The sequence below is a fragment of the Corvus kubaryi genome, unplaced genomic scaffold, assembly GCF_017639235.1.
Source record: "Corvus kubaryi isolate FWS band 111438036 unplaced genomic scaffold, C.kubaryi_AGA036_p1.0 66, whole genome shotgun sequence".
In the NCBI taxonomy this organism is placed as follows: Eukaryota; Metazoa; Chordata; class Aves; order Passeriformes; family Corvidae; genus Corvus; species Corvus kubaryi.
Genome location: NW_024582054.1, coordinates 31,433,964 through 31,453,085, shown reverse-complemented (window position 1 = coordinate 31,453,085; position 19,122 = coordinate 31,433,964). Strand labels below are relative to the sequence as shown.

The 19,122-nt window shown below is 44.6% G+C and overlaps 1 protein-coding gene across 2 annotated transcripts in view; it reads right to left on the bottom strand.

Moving 5' to 3' along the window:
- Positions 1-423: 423 nt before the first annotated feature.
- Positions 424-19,122, bottom strand: part of RTN1 (reticulon 1) — a 117,977-nt gene continuing 99,278 nt past the window's right edge. Inside the window, exons 1-7 of one of the 2 annotated variants that reach the window (XM_042047233.1) lie at positions 16,870-17,285; positions 4,608-4,815; positions 3,537-3,675; positions 2,617-2,686; positions 2,184-2,230; positions 2,035-2,093; positions 424-1,239 (exon numbers count right to left, since the gene is read on the bottom strand). In XM_042047233.1, the coding sequence (XP_041903167.1) occupies positions 1,197-1,239; positions 2,035-2,093; positions 2,184-2,230; positions 2,617-2,686; positions 3,537-3,675; positions 4,608-4,815; positions 16,870-16,930 (627 nt within the window). In that variant the 5' untranslated portion in view covers positions 16,931-17,285 and the 3' untranslated portion in view covers positions 424-1,196. Of the gene's footprint in view, positions 1,240-2,034; positions 2,094-2,183; positions 2,231-2,616; positions 2,687-3,536; positions 3,676-4,607; positions 4,816-16,869; positions 17,286-19,122 lie in introns of those variants that run through there. The other variant, XM_042047232.1, reaches the window with a different exon arrangement.

Here is a 19,122-nt window from a genome sequence, read left to right as displayed (position 1 = left end):
ATTCTGTTTAAAGCAGATTTCAGAGAGCAGAGAATTTTTGGGTAAGAGAGCAGCTTGGTGCTAAGGAAACTGGAAAGCCCTTAGTGCTGTGCTGACGCCTCCATACTGTGCTGCTCGTGGTTTACACAGTGTGCAAACGGAGGAAGAGACATTTGTTCATGTACCTGATATTTGCTACACCTCCAACAAAAATAAACAAACTGTGTGCAGAGATCCTTCTTTTATTGCAAGAAAGATCATCAAGATGTAAAAATATTAGATGAGCTACATACCCTTAGTTATGTACTACATGTTGGACTGCACTGTTATGTAAGGGCAAAGTGTGTGCAGATGTCCAGGGGAGAGGGAAAATGCTCCTTTTTGCACAGTATGTGTCCAGTTCCCAAATGTCAAGATATTCCCAGTGGCGAGAAGAAGGAGAACTTTTTACATTTAGTAACATTTATTTCTGCATTCGGTATCAAGTACATAAGTGCAAATATTCAGAGTCCATAATTAAGTCCATTAGGAACTACAGAGAATGTAATACAAATTGTAATAAATTGAACATGCTGGAACTTTCCAGTTACCATACATGTAAATCAGCCTGTCAATCCTTTACGACAAAAGTACTGGGTTTTGTTTTCTTTTTATCTTTTTTTGAGTTATACAAAACTGATTACCATAAGTACCGATTACTGTTTATTTTATTTGTGCTGGAAAACACTAAAACATCAGTCTACAATTCTATATAGTTAATAAAGATGAATCCAACCAGCAACCCAGTGACGTAGAAGCAATTTTAACTATTGCATCAAGTGCGCTAAGCAGGAAAGCCCCTAGCCACATGTAACATTAAAAGTTATAGAAGCAATGCCAATAGAAGAAGAAAAAACACTAAAAAAAAAAAAATTAAATAAAGAGGTCAATATTATTTAGGCTCTCACCATCATGCACTTTATAAGCAACACAAAAAACCACATCTAGTACACTTTTCTCTTTACTATACTTTAGTGCTTGACACAAGTGATTGCAAATATTCTAAGTGCAGAAGCAGCAGGGGAAAAGCACTGCTTCTGAGTTTTATGTTTCTAAGATTATGGTGTCAAGAAAAAAAAAGAATGATAATTTTGCAGTAAAGTGTAAGAACAGAGCTGTTTTCACTCCAGATTTCCCCATTATGCACTACTGTAGTAGATGAATTCTTGATGTCTGCTTTACTCTGCCTTTCTCTTAGCACCTGGGATTTTAGCTTGAATCCTAAAAAATAAAGAAGAAAAAGAAAAAGGATTATATGGTGAGGCAGTTATTCCATTCCAGTGGTTCCCCACTTGGACTCTTATCCAGGGACAGTCTCTAGTCCATGTTCAGTGTGTTGTCTCAACAGGTGAATCAAAGTGCCATGAGAAACAGAAGCGATGCCCATCTAGGTGTTCTTAAAGCCCTGGTTTTCGGCAGTTCATGTAACCTTGGGATGTGTTCAGTGATATTCTCCCCCCAACATTATTTCTCCATGGTCTATTGTCTATAGAAAGCCAGGAAGGAAGTCTAAAAAATGAATTTTCAGTACAAAATTTCACCCAGGTCTTCTGCCTGTTCCATGGGGGTTTGAAACACTAAAGATCATGGTGCTTCCAGGTATTTTCTTTCTGTAACAGGGCATTGTTCTAACTCCCACTTTGGTCATTAATGCTATTAACTCCCCAAATGCAAAAAACCAGGCTTGGATTGGTCAGTGGGGAAGAGAATTAACTCATTCCTTCCTGTTTGTCCTGGCCAGGTGTGGACAGTGTGGACATCAGTCCACAATTGGGCTGCTCTGTCCACGGTTCCCTCAAAAGGCAGGAGAGGGGAGAGAAGGATGGAGTGCCTTAGTCTGCGCTCAGCTAGGAGGGTCTCCAGGGATCTGCCCTCCCTCAACCTCTCACTGTCCAGGATCTGGGGAGGACACCACTGATAGGACACAGTGTCTCCAGGACCAGCCAGGTCCCAGCCACCCCCAGGGCACCACAGCCTCACAGCAGGAGCTGTGGTGCAGTCAGCTGCTGAACTCACTTTGCCACGACCGTGTTTATGTGGGTCCGCACCAGCCCCAAGTATTGATCAATCTGTGCCTGCAAAGAGCAAGAGGAGACCAAGTCAATGAGGCAACAATGAGGCAGAGCCACCCAGACACCCCAAATGCACCGTGCAGACAGACCTACCTGGTACTTGTCATATACAACGGGGAGAGTAAACATAGACACCACAGCTGAGGACAAAAAGAGCACAGTGTTATGTTCCTGCAGATCAGATTCCTCCAGAGGAGAGACCTACTTCAGTGGCAAACACTTTATCGTGCCACTTGGTCAGCTGATCCACCAGGGAGCTTTGCATTAAAAATGCACTTTGCTCAAGCCTCCCAAATATGGAATTCCCCATTGCTCTGGGACTGGGAGCTGCAAAACCATAAACTGCAAAGTAGTTCTAGCAGGAGGGACAGTGTAATAGAACAGTGAATATTTACTGGGAAGGGAAATAAATGGTGGTGGTTTAGCTGAGGGGAAGGCATGCCAGGGATAAGCTGTTTTGTTTAAGTCAAAATTGAGGGGGACTTCAAGTTAAAAATAGATTTTTAAAAGAAATGTTGATTTTTACCCATTATCAGAAGAGTCAGGCCATTGAAGAGGGCTCCCACGTAAGTCAGCAGCCACATTAGTACTGCAAACTAAATTAAAAATTGATCATTACATCACCTCCAGTGTCAGCATAAGAAGAAATTAGTTTGCTTAACTAGCTAATGTAACAGCACATTAGCCTTTTTTAATGTGGGAGTGGTTAAGTAAGGCACATTAGGAACTAGGTAGTTTTTCTAGGTGTATAAACCCTATTCTCCATTCTGCTTCTTCCCCTCTCAGCTGAGCTTTCACGTCTATTTAGAGCTTAAATTGCAGCCTTATAGGACTCTGCATTGAGAATGGTATAGGCAGATCTCTGCATCCAATTTTTATGATGGCAGAGGTCATCCCAAACAGGTTAACCAGTGCCCTGAACTGATAATCCCACTTGAGGCTGAGAGATGTGTACCTTTTCCTAAAATTCTTTACTAATTTAGGAGCCTAACCCATGTGTGCCCTCCTAATGATCTTCTCTTTGCTCTAAAGGACACCTGCTTGAGTGTAAGGCTAAAAATCAATAATTATTTCAGCAGGGAATGAAAAAAGACCCTCATCCATAGCAGGAAATGCCACCAGTAGAGGAAATCAAGATTAACAGAGGGGAACATTATTTATAGCAAAGCAATAGAAAGCATAATGCAGGGATGCTTCTAGAACTGACATGGAGCTAAGCTGGTTCTGCAAATTTATCTTATTACCTATCAATACATTCAAATGCAGAGTGCCAAACCTCTAAAGTGCTGGAAACAAGCAGTTTTAAAATCAAAAAGCAGAACAACTTTCATATTTGGAACTACACAAAACTAGGTTTCATGACAACCCTGTCAACATGGGAAGCAGCTCTTTGAAATGTAGATTGATTCTCTAGAGAGGGGTTAAAAATATTTAAAGCAATCTTACTTTTAAAGAATCCACGAGGTCCTGAACGAGAAAGAGTCTCCTCAGCTCTTTGACTGTGCTGTTGACGTATAGCTGGAGACAATCTGTGTATTTCTGGATCTGGTCCTGTGAAAGATTCATCTCCATCTCCAAGTAGGCTCTGCCAGAAACACAGTCCCGTTACAAATCCAGGAAGTTTCCCCTGCTGTTCATGCTCGTACCCATCCACCCCATCCTTCCCTCCTTCACAGACCTCATTTCTGTGTGCTGGAGCAACTTGTTCCCCTCCCTGCAGGCACAGGGCCACCAGCACACCCTCCTCACCTTGCATGATCCATCTCCCTGGGTGATTGCTGAGCTGGAGCTGTTTGCCTCCAGCCTCCCCCTCGTCCCACAGAGAGCCTGGTCTTGATGGGATTTCTCTCTTTTCCTCACCCAAAGAGGGATACAAATCTGACCTGGGAGATTTCCCCACAAATTTCTCTGCTGTTCTCTGAGTTACTCCCCCATACTGAGTTGCAGCTCAGAACTGACCCAAGTGAAGCAGAAGGAGCAGCACCCCAACAAGGCTCTTTTTCTCTGTGTCCGTGTGTGTTTGCAAACCACACCAGTTCCACGACCTGGTTTGCCAACTTTTTGGCACATCAGAGGGGAAAAGATCACTGTTCTCATGGAGCAAACCCCCCAGACCTCGTAGAGAGTGGGGAGACACTGGCACCATCATTTAGATATTGGGTTGCTGGAGAAAAGATAGAGGTATTTTCCTTCTATGCCCAAGAGATTGTGCCCAGAAACAATGCTCTTTTTGCTTGCAGGTAAGCTGTATTATCACTAGCTCTAATGAAACTCTTTTTCTCCGTTTGCTTAAAATTTCCTGCATCTTTTTGAGAAAAAAAAACCCCATGTCTTAGAGGACGATGATTTTTGTGGCGTTCTGTTTTTCTTTTTCTCTCCAGGATCTAAGCCAATAGAGCCTTACAATTTTTGAGATGCTGTAGAACAGAAAACATTATTATTTCCCGCTTTCTGAGCGAGAAGAGAATTTCATCCAGCACAAAAGCGGCACTTGGGCATCACTACAAAGCCACTCACTTGAAGGGGTGGCCCTCGTCCGTCTTCTGCACGGCCTGTAGGACCGATTTGTAGATTCTGAAGCTGATGGTGGCCGAGAGGCCGGCCAGGGCCAGGTAGGCCACGACGCTGACGACGCTGAACTGGGTCAGGGAGAAGAGCAGCAACAGGAGGCTGCCGAACACGATCCCTGTCTGCTTGATGTCACGCCAGTACAACAGGTCGATAGCTGGGGGGAGAAGACCAAATTGTTAAAGGTGGCTATCGAGGGTGGCCACTGTGGCCACTGGGACCCTCGGAGTGCTTGCAGGAGGGTGAGGGGAGCACTGATGCTCCTGCTCACAGCAGCATCAACAGAAGCTCCTCAGCAGGAGCAGTGAAGGGACTTGAGTGACGCGCTGAGGAAATTACAACCGATGACCTACTTGAAATCCTTGTTTTCCTTGTGCCTGTGCCTGGGTTAGATAAGATGGATGAATATCTCCAACCACAGCACGGTGGGTGGGTCTCTTGCAGCAGCAAGGCAAGTGCAAGCTGGGGTTTGTGTTGTTGCTAGGGCTTTATGGAAGATTTCAACCTTCCTCTCATTTACTCAATCTGAAAATTCCAAATTTTTATTTCTTTTTTCACGAGTTCAAATGCCAAATGCTTGATCAAAGGGTTTTCCAGTTTTGGTTGTTGATAAATGAGTGAGAAAGTTTGGGGCTAGCCACTATAAACCACTTTCCCATTCAAAGTTCTGACAATTCAATTTTGTTATTTCATTAGTTTTGAGAAAGGAAGAGACTCCTGGCTTTACCACTGCTTAACAGTTCCATGAGTAGGAAACCATTTTTCAGGTAAGGCCTTCAAATACAGAATAAATCTCTCTTGCTACTCAATCCCACCATCTCAGAAATACTCAAAAGAAAAAAAAAAAAAAAGCTTTCTGCTTGTTATATAACTTCCCCCGTCCACAGGAGGTGCTGGTTAGAACAAAACAAGTGCGTAAGACCCTTTTCAACTTGTGCATTTTTACATTTGTTAAGCAGTTAGTTTTTACAGTGTTTTTCACCCACTTTGTATAGTTTTTTTCAGCCTCTCCAGCAAAAGATTTTAGCATCAGAGACAGCCACTAAAAAGCAAAATTTAATGAAAGGATTGTGGAATATCCAGTCCATAAAGGTGAATTTAATCTGTTTACACCCACAACCTGTTTCTGAGAGGACTCTTCATCCAGCCAGAGAACATGCTCATGACAATCTAAACAAAACAGCTTTAATTTCGCACACTGCACAAGTCCTCAAGAACAGCTTGAACACACCACCAGCCAAACAGATTTGAGAGATGCCACTTGTCAAATCATTCTGAACAAAGAGTAAATTCAGGAAAACTGCAATCTGTCAGGAAAAAAAAAAAAAAAAGAAGTCACCAATACAAAAAGAAACAAAATTAATCCAGCCTCCTAGTCCTTATCATCTAATCTCCAAAAATTGTGAGTCACCATGGCATGTTTGCCTTGAGTCAATGAGTTACATTACTCATTACTGTTATATGTATTAGCCTGGCTTTACAGTGATGGGCTTGAATGCAAAAATTGGTGTTGTATTACTGAGCTCTCTTCTCTTTGTGCACCATTCATACCCAATTACGTTCTCCATTAATATACACTCTATAATAACCTTTTGCTATTTTTAAGCATTCAGCACCAGACCTGTGATCATGAGCACACATGACTGGATCCTATGGGCTGCATGGAAGCCGTGGGACAAGGGACCTTGGTGCCTGTTTTGGGATCCTGGGTGCTGACTCCACAAAACAGGGACCAGTCTCTTACAGATACACGCCCATGTCTGCTTCCCGCAGAAACCCTGGCACAGGGAGTGGGGAATGCTCCAAAATGCAGTTACAGCATCCTCAGAGCACCTGTATGAGGAGGTTTAGCAGCAGACACAGCTGTACTGCAGGACCCAGCTGGAGCTCCACAGATTGCTCACAGTGCTGAGGCTCCATCCTGGCAAACCGTCCTTACAAAATGGCATCCAGAACACAAGCGTGCAGGTTTGGCTGTTTTTCATATTCTTTTTCAGTAAAGGTGCTGCAAAATCCTGCAGCACACAAATGGGTGCTTTCACCAGCATTTGGACAGGAGGTATTGTATTTTCTGTGAGGGTGGTGAGGCCTTGGTACAGGTTCCCCACAGAAGCTGTGGCTGCCCCATCCCTGGAAGTGTTCAAGACCAGGTTGGATGGGTCTTCCAACAAGTGGAAGTTGTCCCTGCCCATGGCAGGAGGGCTGGAACAAGATGATCTTTAAAGTTTCTTCCAACCCAAACAATTCTATGATTCTGTGATTATTCACAAGATGATATTTTTTGTGCTCAAAAATTACTCTGTCAGAGGACAGTACTGGAAATTTATGCAAATCTGACTTTAAGTTACTTAAGTTTTCCATCACACAAACCCTCAACATTAAATTAAATAAGCCCAGGTGAGCTGGTGTATGTGGCACATCATCTGCTGATGACAGAAAAAGGACACATAGCAGGGGAAAACACTCCCTGGGACATGGGCAGTAGAGAGGCAAACAAATGAGAGCTGAGCCAAAAAATACAAACCTGACTCCAACAGACTTCCCTGAGTCAATCCCAATTAATTATAAGATCCAAAACGAGCAACTAAGCCTTTTTCTTTCAATGATCTTCCAACCCATACTCCTGCAGACTGGCAGTGGGCTGCATTCTCATGCAGAGAGATGCCAAACTGCATTTTCTCATTCCCCTCAAACGGGAAGGTGCTGAGTTACTCAAGAGAGACTAGACCAGGTATGTGTATATCCTGAAAGCTGTCTGTTCCTGCCATGCAATGACTGGGATATTTACTCAGCTGTATCAGGTAAGGAAAGGATCAGAGAGAGATGGACAGAGGCCAAGTGACACAGTTCTGGGGACATGCATGCACAAGGGAGGAGATGAAAAGCATCTGGCCTCTTTCTCCAGCCAAAGGAGACCTTGATGAGAGGGATCCTGTATCTTTTAGACCTGAGGCAAATATTCCCATGTGCATGGGGAAAAAAAAGTGCCAACAGCTAGTTGGAAAATCTCAGCATAGGAAAGGGAGATACAAGTTGAATGACTTTTACATGGCTCTCCCAGTGCCCAGGTCCAGCCTGGGAACACATTCCCCCCCACCCACGGCCTGCCAGATCTGCCAGGATTTTCAAGGGCAGGAAGCACATCTGCCTTCTCCTCATCTCCCTCGGAGGGATAGGGAGCTGCAGCACTGCTGCCCTCTCAAGCTGTTCGGGTGGGATTTGCTGCTCCTGCAGCCATTCCTCCTCCTCTCCCTTAAGGAGAAGGGGCTCAGCTGAACCTCTTTGCAAAAGGTGATACAGGAGGGAGGTGAATCTCACAGCTCCTTGGGCAGTGAAGGGGAAGAAGGAGAATCCAGAACTGGAAATCAGTGGAGACTTGGGGAGAATTTGGCTGACAGGCCTCAGGGATTTGAGCTGTATCACCTCCCCTGGAATTCAGATGCTGCTAAAAACACCTGAGCTACACCTTTCACAGCCATGTTTTCTCCTTCAGTTGCAGCTTCAGTCACTTCAAAGGCTTTTTACATTATTGGAATGGAATGGAATGGTATGGAATGGAATGGAATGGGAGAGCATAGCATAGCATAGCATAGAACAGCATCGAATAAGAATAGAATAGAATAGAATAGAATAGAATAGAATAGAACAGGACTGACTATTTCAGTTGGGAGGCACTTACAACCATCACCTACTTTAACAGCCTGACCAATTCAGGGCTGACCAAAAGCTAAAGCATGTTGTTGAGGGCATTTTCCAAATGCCTCTGAAACACTGACAGGTTTGGGGCACTGACCATCTCTCTGGAAGCTTGCTCCAGGGTTTTACCACCCTCTTGGTAAAGAAATGCTTCCTCACTGAGACAGTAGTCAAACACATTTTTGTCCTACATTTCCTTATGTAAACAAATCTCCCTTAAAAGCAGGCAGAAGTGCACTGGGTGAAGAATGCACCAGCTGGGATCCTTTGCCTGGCTTCCTCAGAGTACCATTTTCTCCTGTAACCATTTACACCAGAGCCAAAATACCTGTCACATCAGTATCTGGTGCTGTAAATAGAGACCAAGGGGCAAAGGAATAAGAAATTTTCTCCTTGACCATCAGGTCAATCCAGCCTTGCATCAACCCTCCTCACACCCTTTCTTTTCCATTCTAAACAGGAACAGAAATTAAAGATGAGGTTGTCCACCACATTTATACGTCTGCCTTGAGTCTCACCTCAGCCTACATTCATGTAAAACTGGTTAAGATACCAAATAACTCCTCCCAAACACTCTCTGACCCCATGGGTTTAATGTCTTTCACTAAGTATAACCAGTGTCTGAGCCTTTGCTGAAGGGCAGCTGCTTGTTCCTGCCTGCACCCCTTCCTTGGCATACTGAAGAGACAACCAGCCAGGCTCAGAGCAGCCTCCCCAGCACATGGGGACACAGTGGGAATGAGGATGACAGGGCCAGGAGCCGAGCTGGAACTGCAGCTTTCACACGCACACTCCTCTGCAGAGCCACTCACCAGCATACGCTGGCCCCACGCTTGGCCAGGCTGAGACAGCTTCCAGCCCAGCTCTAAGGTGGGTACAGCATTTCCCAGATAAATTAAAGGACAGAGGATCCCTCACAGCATGAATTAGCCACATAATAATTAAGTGCTTTGGTCAATCAGAAGGGAAAGGATAAAAGGTCCTAGTGTGGTGCAGGGTCCTGCAAGCGCTGGGTGTTTTACTGGGAGGGGGTGTGTGTGTGCACGGTGGCGCCCAGACCCCATCACAATGGCACAATTCTGAGCAATGCACGCTGAATATTCATGAGGCAGGAGGCTGGTGCCACGTGAGGCTGTCGATGTGTGATGTGCATGCAATTGGACAGGGGCTCAGTCTGTTTGGCTGAGCAAGATCCACTTCCAAGAGCCAAAACGCCAACTTCAAACCACCCAGTTTGCAGTGAGGATTTGCAAAAGGGGTTTGGGCATTGAAATCAGCCTTGGCTTCACTTGAGGGTTGCGCTCCTTCTGTTTTGAAAATCACTACTGTAAAATCCTGACCGTGCCCATTAACATGCAGAAGCTGTTCAGCTGTAGCTTTCCATGATCTCCCTTCAGCCTCCTGGAAGGAGGGAAGCAACATCACTTTGCCCTCTTTACAGTACAACTCACCAGAGGTCTGAGTCATTTGTGGAAGTATAAAAGGACTCTGGGTTTTGCCAGAACTGCCTCAGACTCAAAATTATTTGCATTTATTAAGGAAGACTTACCAGCCATCTTTAAGACAACAGTGCTGCAGGTCACTGCCACTGCCTTTGAAGAATTTTTCTGGAGAAGCGTGTCTGATGAGCTGTTTATCTGCAAGTATCGCCTGCTTGTGCTTTTTAACTCACAGCAGAACTTGCAAAATGTTACTCAAGTAGTCCTCTAGTAGAAAGATTTTTCAAGGGTGCCAAAACAGTGCTTTAAAGCCATACTTTATGGCAGAACCTCATCTGACTAAACTAATGGGATCCTGCACTTGGGTCCAACTCCCAGACTAGCAAAGGTGAACTCTATGGTACAAGAAACCACCTGTTAATATGAACAGCTGGTAAATACCCATGCTTATGGGGCAAGCTAAAATTAACCTCGGAAATGTAAGAAACAGTAGCAGCAGGCAGTGCTTGTGCCAGCAAGGAATGGCTCCCTAGTGCCTGAAAGCTCTCACAGCTCTTACCATGGCTTGCAGCAGAAAATGTTTCTGCTCCTCAGTATTTGCTGCCAAAAAAGCCCTAAGACAGATGTGGGGGCTGGAAAGGGCAGTGCCAAGGGAGACTAATTAAAAATGCTCCTGAATCCATTCTTCTCAGGACCTGGAAACACAAGGGCTGGGCTTTGATGGTTTACATGGTCCCCAGAAGCTTCGTGGCAGCTGCAGGCCCAGCCTCCTGAGCAGAGATCCCAGAGGGAGAAGAGAGGATCCAAACCAACTTGTAGCTAAAATGTCCTCCTTCATGGTTATGTTTTCTAAAATACTTCTGAGGGAAAAATGGGGATCTTTCCATCCCATGTCTCAAAGAAAGCATTTTAGTATGAAAATCAATGATAGACCAAGCAGAGACTGGACAACTCAGGTCTTCCACAGCTTCTCCTCTGAAAATCTCTCTTCTCTCCTTTTGACTTTGCAAGTTTTTCCACTACTGCAACGACTGTGCAAATAGATCATGCATCAAGCAGGATTTCCATGGAAGTTAGAACAAAAAGTGTGAGCAAAGCAAACCCCTGGTACCCAGCCTTCAAATGAGGCCCATGGGCCTTGATGATTATATAAAAGGTTGTATGCTCTTTAGTACACTACTAACACCCTTGGAGGTGTTCAAGCTGCCCTCCCCACCCTGGAGGTACCACCAGGCCTCCTGAGGAGCTAAAAATCAATGGGTTGTACAGCTTCACTCCCTATCTAGTAATAGTTTTTCAAGAGAAGTGAGAAAAATCTGTACACAGCCTTTACTTCTGTACACAATGTAATGTTACAGCTTCATAAATAGAAATGATTTCATAAGGCATTTTTCAGACCTTCTGGGAGTGAAAATATCAGGAAACACAATTTAAAAAAATTAAGAACAGTCTTGTTTATAGCATTGTCACAAAAGTATTTGACAACAAATATGACAATACTGTAGGTTTTGGAGTAAAAATAAATATTGCTCGTACTCAAAGCAAGCCCAGTTTGCAGCTTTAACCACAGGACAGGCTTTCCCTCTCCTCTCTGGTGAAGGATCCAATGTGGACATTGCTCTCCTCCCCACAACAGATTTGATTCTAATGTAATACAGATGGATACACAGTTTAATGAGCAGTCTGGTGCCTTCAGGAGACTGCTGTGATGAACAGCAGAGCCAAGACAGAGTATCTCTGCTGTTTCATGAGGTGTACCTCCTGACCCTCCATCTTCATCCTTGAGGAATTTCTCCATACCTCTACCTCTTGTACACACTCTGACCATTAAATTCCTGTCCTCAGTTCAGCTTTATATCTTTATCATCCACCTGTTTTGAGACTTAACTTAAAAGTTCAGACCTTCTTGGTCCCCAGAGTCTGATGAGAGGAGACCTGGAACAAGAATAGGATCAGGGAAAAGGAAAACCTGGCACATACATGCCCTCCATGTTATATCCTACAACATCTGCAAGATCAAGACGTGAGCAAAAAAGTATTGATTGATTGCCTTGTGTGAGGCACCAGAGTAGGCTTGGGTAGACAGAAGAGGACTGGCAGTAAAAGAGGATTGCCAGTAAAAAATCAACCCTACAACCACACCACACACAAGTCTACTGTAGCATTTATTATTACTAATTATTAATGATGATGTGATTGGTGCTGCTATTAATCATTATGCTGTTGTTATTTTCATGTGAGAGATGCTTTAAGACCAGGATTGAGCACAGCAACAGGAGAAACACACAACTCCTGCTCATCAAATTGTATCACTGCCTGCCTTGGCCAGTTTCTGTGGAGGATGTTATGGCTCTCACCTTAAGTGGGCAGAAACCAAGGAGGCCAAGCAGAGCCCTTGAATGCAGTCTCTGAGTGCACATAATGCTATGGAAATGTTAAGAGTTTCCCAAGATACTCTTGGACCAAAGGAATAGACCTGGACTTTCTCTTAGACTCTATCCAAACGTTTTAAAATCTGCAGATTTTCAAAATGAGTGGTTCAGGTTTATGGTATTTATAATTAAATACGATGTGGAGAAAGTATCCCTTCTGATATCAAAAAAGCCTCACCAGAACTCACTTTCCAGACCCCTAATGAGAACAAAAGCAGTCCTCCAATACTGCCTTCAGCTATTGCCCCACCATCACCCTCTTGATGGAGTTTAAATGAATCCTCAGGGAATATCTTAAAATACTCTTACTTTGGGATAATTTTCACCTTGTTCTGGCAATGAAAGAATATTGTCCATCAGTTCTTAAAAGACATGGCTCTGAGCAACCTGGTCTGGTGGAAGATGTCCCTGGCCATGGAAGGGGGGTTGGAACTGGATGGTCTTTAGGGTCCCTTCCATCCCAAACCATTCTGTGATTCTGTGATGGTACAGCAGGTGTGCAGAGCACAGATTTTTTTTTTTTTTTTTTTTTTTTTTTTTGCCATCAACAGGAACGTGCTGGAAGAAGAATTGATACAATTTCTGTGTCAGTGACAAAAAAAATGAAAGCAAATCTGAAAGTGGTAAATAATCTTGACAAATTTCCTTCAAACTTCACAGGAAATCATCTGTCAAATTAGGAATTAAATTCCCCCTAATTTGGTCTAGTTTTATGAAACTATTAGCTAAATTGGTTACAGCAAGTGATCACTTGGTTCCAAGGTTTTAACCCTACCAAGATCCAACATAAGAACCAAATACTGGGACAGATCTTTATCAAGTGGACCCCAGCTGAGAGATCAGCCCACAATATTTTCAGGAAAGCACCGAAGGCACCAACTGGCTGAAGTTATATTCTCATTATAAAGCTGTAATTAGACTTCACAACTGTCAATAAGATTACAGATTAACAGCATGCAACCATGTTATTGCCATCGAAATTCTTTATCAATCTTAAAGTGGGGAACATCGCCATGAACAGTTGCTACAGCTTCCCATCACCCTTTGGAAACCAATGGATATACCAATCAAGTAAGGAAGCTGGCTGTCTGAAAACAGCTGCCAAGAAAATGATAATCAGTAACTGCAGTCCCAGCAGAGCTATGTCAACTAGATGGATTTGATGAAGTCTGCAGTCCTTTTCCACATTAAGTTATAATTATGTAGTGGTGGCTAAACCATGACAAATTATAATGTGGGTAATATTTAGGATCATTTCTATGGACAGTTCACGGGCCCGTGTCTCTGGATCTTTACCTTTTTCTTTTTCAACACCTCTCACAGAAGGTTAAAGCCTGACACTTATGACCACCCAAGAGCTGGCACGTAGAAGGAAGAGTGGAAAAGGGAATATTCATGAGGACCAGTGTACTGACATCAAATAACTCCACCCAGCTGGGGTGCAAACTTGGGCACTGATCTCTTCTCTCTGTTGACCAGTGACAGGACCTGAGGGAATGGCTGGAGCTGTGTCAGGGGAGGTTTAGGCTGGATATTAGGAAAAGGTTCTCACCCAGAGGGTGGTTGGACACTGGAACAGGCTCCCCAGGACAGTGGTCACAGCACCACACCTGACAGAGTTCAAGGAGCATTTGGACAATGCTCTCAGGGTGGGATTGTTGGGGTGTCCAAGAAATTGGACTCTGATGATCGTAGTGGGTCCCTTCCAACTCAGGATATTCTGTGGTTCTATGTCCTTCCTAATCCAGAGAAACCTCTCCATCAGTGTGTGAACCTGTGTTCTGCTGAGCTGAGTCCCTGGGGAAGGCACAGGGAGCTGCTCCTCCACCTGAAGCTGGAGGCTGCCCTCGCCCAGCAGCTCCCAGCGGGAAGCTGCGCTCTCTGTCACACACTCGTGTCACACACACGGCTGGCACTGGCCATAGGCTGTTCCTCCAAGGCCCACAGCCACCAGCACGCCCAGGTGGGGACACTTCTCCTCACACTCATGCAATATGCATGGCTCCATCCCAGCCTGCTTCAAATGCATCACCTTCCAGTGCGGACATGACTTGGGCGTGGAAGTCGCTGCAATTCCCCAAAGCCACCCATGCTAACGTTATGAATGAAGCAGACGCCCAGCAGGGGTGAATTACTGTCCTGCCCACCCAAGGACTGGATCACAATCTACCTTTGCTCTAATCCCACTGTACCTGCAGGATGGGCAGGTAAAAACCAGTATTTCTAAATGTGTGCAGCAGCAGCAGTTGATTCACTGCAAGGGAAATAACAGTACCTTGACTGAGTGGGGCAAAGTCAAAGCTTCACCAAGAGTCTCGGCAGCTTCTTGGGATCCCCACCCAATTTGACACCAATTACAAATACTACATGATCAATTCAGTGATACAGTTAGTTACAGGCTTGGTTGTTTAGTAATCAAAACTTTTGTTAACCTCATTGTTGTATCTGCATAATTTCAGTAAGAATATGCTCTGTATTTACTGAGGTTTCTCTCTGCATCTGTTACACTCACAGACACATTCCAGACTTTTCAGGGAGGAACCATAATTCCACTGACAACCAAGATGGCAAAATTATACAACTCCAGATTTGCACAAAACTGATATTCCAGGTTGAGACAGAGACAACATGAATAATAGATATTAAAGGAATCAATGAATCATCTTTAGTCTTCATTCTTCTGAATTTTAAATTTCCTCTATTTTATCTGGGACTGATCAAAGAATTTTGATGACAGAAATAATATTCTATGGCTATTTCATGTTTTCTGCAGGATCACTTTGGAATCATAAAGCACCACCCAAGGAAAAGAAAAAAAAATATGCAAATACTGGTGGAAGCGAGGCAAGTGATTTATTTTAACTGCGTTGATTTTTTCAGACCTGGGATTTTTTTCAAATCAGCATGGGACACATTGTGTCATTCAATTTTCATCAAATCTACCCCACTTTCAAAAAGGAAAGCACTAAAGGAGAGAAGCCCCACTATTATTATTAATTATTAACTAAACAACAGCAGCATGCCCTTCATTATTCCCCTTTTTTAATTTATGATTTTTTTTTTCTGATAAAGAAAGGAAATACTCCATTTGGTTCTAAAAACAGGTGGTTCAGCAAACTGACTCAGCAAATCAATATTTTCATAAGAATCAGCAAAATATTGAGCATTTTTAAAGAAAAACCCAAACCCAAACCCCACCCTACAAGGAAGTTTATCTGCGAAGCTCAGATGAAAAGACCCTGAAGTTAGTTCATAACTCTCCTATATAAGCTGAATGGATCCCACAAACGTAGGGAAAACCCTTGCCTTTCATTTCGGTGTGGAAAGCCGGAGCTGCTGGAGCCTGGCATTTAACAGGTGCATCTGTTTACTTTCCAGCTACTCATCTTCCTTAAAAAAACTTCAGTTCCTAAATACAATTAGATGCTGAATTGAGATTGCAAAAATATCAAGCCCTCTAAAGACAAGAGTCTGAAAGGTCTCTCCATCCCCACCCCTCCCCAAAAAGCACTTTAGGAAGGTTTTCCAGCTTCTGTTACATCGAGCTGCGTTTATCAAACTATGTCTGCAAGCATCCTGGACCCTGTAATGAGATGATGCTATGGAGTAATGTCTCTCCCAGGGACCCTGCTGTGAGCATCAGCATCATGAACGGACTATTCAGCGTAAACATGCACCTTAAAATTAAAAAATACATCCAAACAAAGCCTGCCCGAAGCAGCCCCAACCCGCCTGGCAGGATCAGCCGCTAGCTTTTCTCCCTCTAATCTGCCCACCGAGCAGCGTCACAGAGACTGTCTTTTATCAAAACAAAGGCTGGATGCTGGCGGGGAAGTGTGAAGCCGACTAAAAATGGCTGAAAAGCTGTCCAAGGCACCCGGGAAGGTGGCCAGCCCCACCCAGCGCAGACACCGACCCGCTCAAAATACGCTGAAAATCAGCCCAAAAGGGAGATGCCATTGTTCCTTTCGCCTACGCGGCAGCGAGACAACACCACCGCAATATTTTACCCCCGAACGAGTGCTCAGGAGCATAATGAAAGGTTTTTTTGGGTTTTTTTTTAAGCAATCCTAGAGCAAAGTAGGAAGCGGGGGGCCATCCCGCGGTGCCCCGGCGCTGTCGCCCTCCTTGCCGAAGCTGCGTTTTCTTTGTGTGACACAAGGCTAAGCCTGGCTCTGGGTGTGTCCGTGGGCAGGAGGCACCCAGGAGCCCAACGCCGCCACCTCCAACCCTCGCCAGCCCCAGCGGGCACCAATGCACCGTCACCCGGCTTCCCTAAAGCCCGAAAGGTAGGAAATCATGCCAGCGATATCCCGACGGAGAGAGTCGAGGATGAGGAATGACGCCGCTAACGGCAAGGGCGGATGCTTTGGGAATGAGCTGTAAGGTGGGAAGGGAGGACCTGTATCCTGGATGCTTTCAGGGTGAGACACCTGGGGATGGGAGAAAATGCATGCCAAGAACAGAAATAAGGGCTTTTAATCTTTCTTTCTTAAATTACCCCCAAAGAAAAGCTTCGCGGGGAGGGAGAGGAAACAGCATGCAAAGGCCCACAGGTGAACAATGCAAAAATGGATGGATCCTGCCTTTGCCTCCTCTGCCATGCAGTCCTCCTAGCATGCAACACTAGAATAGATATAATACCCTGACATTTCCAGTTGCTCCAAAGACAGTCCATCTTGGTGGAATCGGCACTGGCTTGCATCTCGGAGAGCTGAGGGATTGCCGGTCCTTTCGTCGGAGGCACTGCGTTACCAGTCAGGCATTCCCGAGCATGGGTGGGTTAGTGGGTATCGCTCCCGTCTCCCCGCTCGGCTCCGGACTGATGCTGTAAGCAGCACAGGCGGAGGGGGAGGGCATATTGTACGCGCTGCGGTCTCCACTGCAGCAAATCAGCAGTGTGATGTGGTTGCCCTAGGGAGCAGGCTCCTTTGAAAAGGGGATGCAGTCCCTTTTCAAATCAAAAGCTTGCGCTCGGGCGGCTTAGCCTCCTAAGCCATGGAAATGGTTAAGGCAACCTGATGGCAAAGAAATAAAACCAAATTGGGTGTGGGTAGAGGGGGGGGTGATGAGGGGTGAGCAGTGTTTGCTATGTGTCTGTACGGTTGTGACTGCTCGTGTTCCAGAAATTTCTTGACAGTGATGGAATCTGGTGTTTTTTTCTTTTTTTCTTGTCCCCTTTTTTTTTTGTTTGTTTTTGTTTTGATTTTGTGTTTTGGTTTGGTTTTTTTTGTTTTGTTTTTTTTTTTTTTTTTGTGAAGGCCAAATTTCACACAACCCCTCCAGGTTTTGATGCCTCCCTCTCCTCTGCCCAGCTGGGTGGGGTCGGGGAGCAGGCAGGAAAAAAACAAGGTCAGGATCCAAGCCCTACACAGCAGCCCCTATTTTGCTACTTTGTTTTTTCAAAACCCTGCGGGCACGGGGTGACCCGTGTGGCCCCCCCGTGCCAAGCCCTGCCACACCAGGGTGCTGAGGAATCCCAGTTGCACCCAGGTTTGGGTGTGCAGGGAACAAATGCTGCCTCCTCTCGCTGCCCAAAATGCTGCATGAACCAGGATTTGAGGTGTAAGAGTCCAGGAATACAGGACAATTTGTGAAAGGCCCACTAATAGCTGAATTTTAACATGGGCCCCAACACTCCTGCACCAGCAGGACACGGCCTGTGCCTCAGTTTCCCCACCAATAAACTATTATGAATAGCCTTGCAGAGACATCATAACCATGCAATGGTCACACTTGGCAGACATTGGGAAACAAAACCCTTTGCCACTCAACCTGTTCACATTTTCAGATTTTGGGGTGGCTAGTATTATTAAGAAACTCCCCAAAAAGTCACCCCATTTCACTGGAGAGTGACCTGAGATACAGTGTACCAGACTATGTCCGGTCATTTTGGGCAGAATGACCCCAGCTGGGGACCTGTCAGCTCTGAAGCTGGATTTAAACCTTTAGATTGTGACAGTTCATTAAATAACTTCACTTTAGCTGTGTTTTACTGAATTTTGGTTTTTTATGTGGAAATAGACACCAACACAGACACAGTGGGTCATGTACCCATCAGCATGGGGAATAGAGTTTGAGCCCCTCTGCTCTTTTGGCTGCAAAAAGAAAAGATCTTTAATACCTGAGTTAAGAGATATCTCCTCCAACTGGGAGTAGTCACTCATCCTGCCCTCAGGTAACTCATCTTATAGAAGAAAGCCAAAATTTAAGGAGATAGTATTATTTTACTCTTTACCTAGGAAACTCTGCTGGGAATACAGAGGCCAACAGCTACTGTTCATGTTCCTAAACCATCCCTGAGATCCCCTAAAACACTTGCTTAGGCTTGAACCCAGCACCTTTATTCCCCTAATGGGGAAATAATTAACTAATTGGGGCAGAACTGGCTTCAACTGTCATTGTATACAGTAAGATTAAACCATCTACAATGTTACAAATCTGGGGTTTGTGTTCTCCCTGCCTTTGTTTAAAAAAAAAAAAAAAAAAGGAAGAAAGAGTTTGGCAAGGGAGGATTTCTTAAGCATGGACTCATTGGTTTAGACCCTCTGCAAGAACAGGAAATATCCCTATTGATACATTTTGCCCTGCAAACTCTTCACAGCTCTGCCATGGGGTTTCCAGCACCAAGCCATAATATGAAGTATTTACAAGCAGTGTGTATAAAACAGAGACATAATTCAAATAAAACTTCTACATCCTTGTCCCTGGAATAGCCACAGACACCCCAAACATAGTGCATAGGTGAAATTCATGGCTGCTGGGCACGTACCACCAGCAACACAGCAGTGAGAAGGTAAAATATCTCTGTTTGGTCTCACTGTAACCCACATTTTTCAGTCAAGTATAAAGGACAAATTCCTCTTGGACAGAAGAATGGTCCCTGTACATTTACTA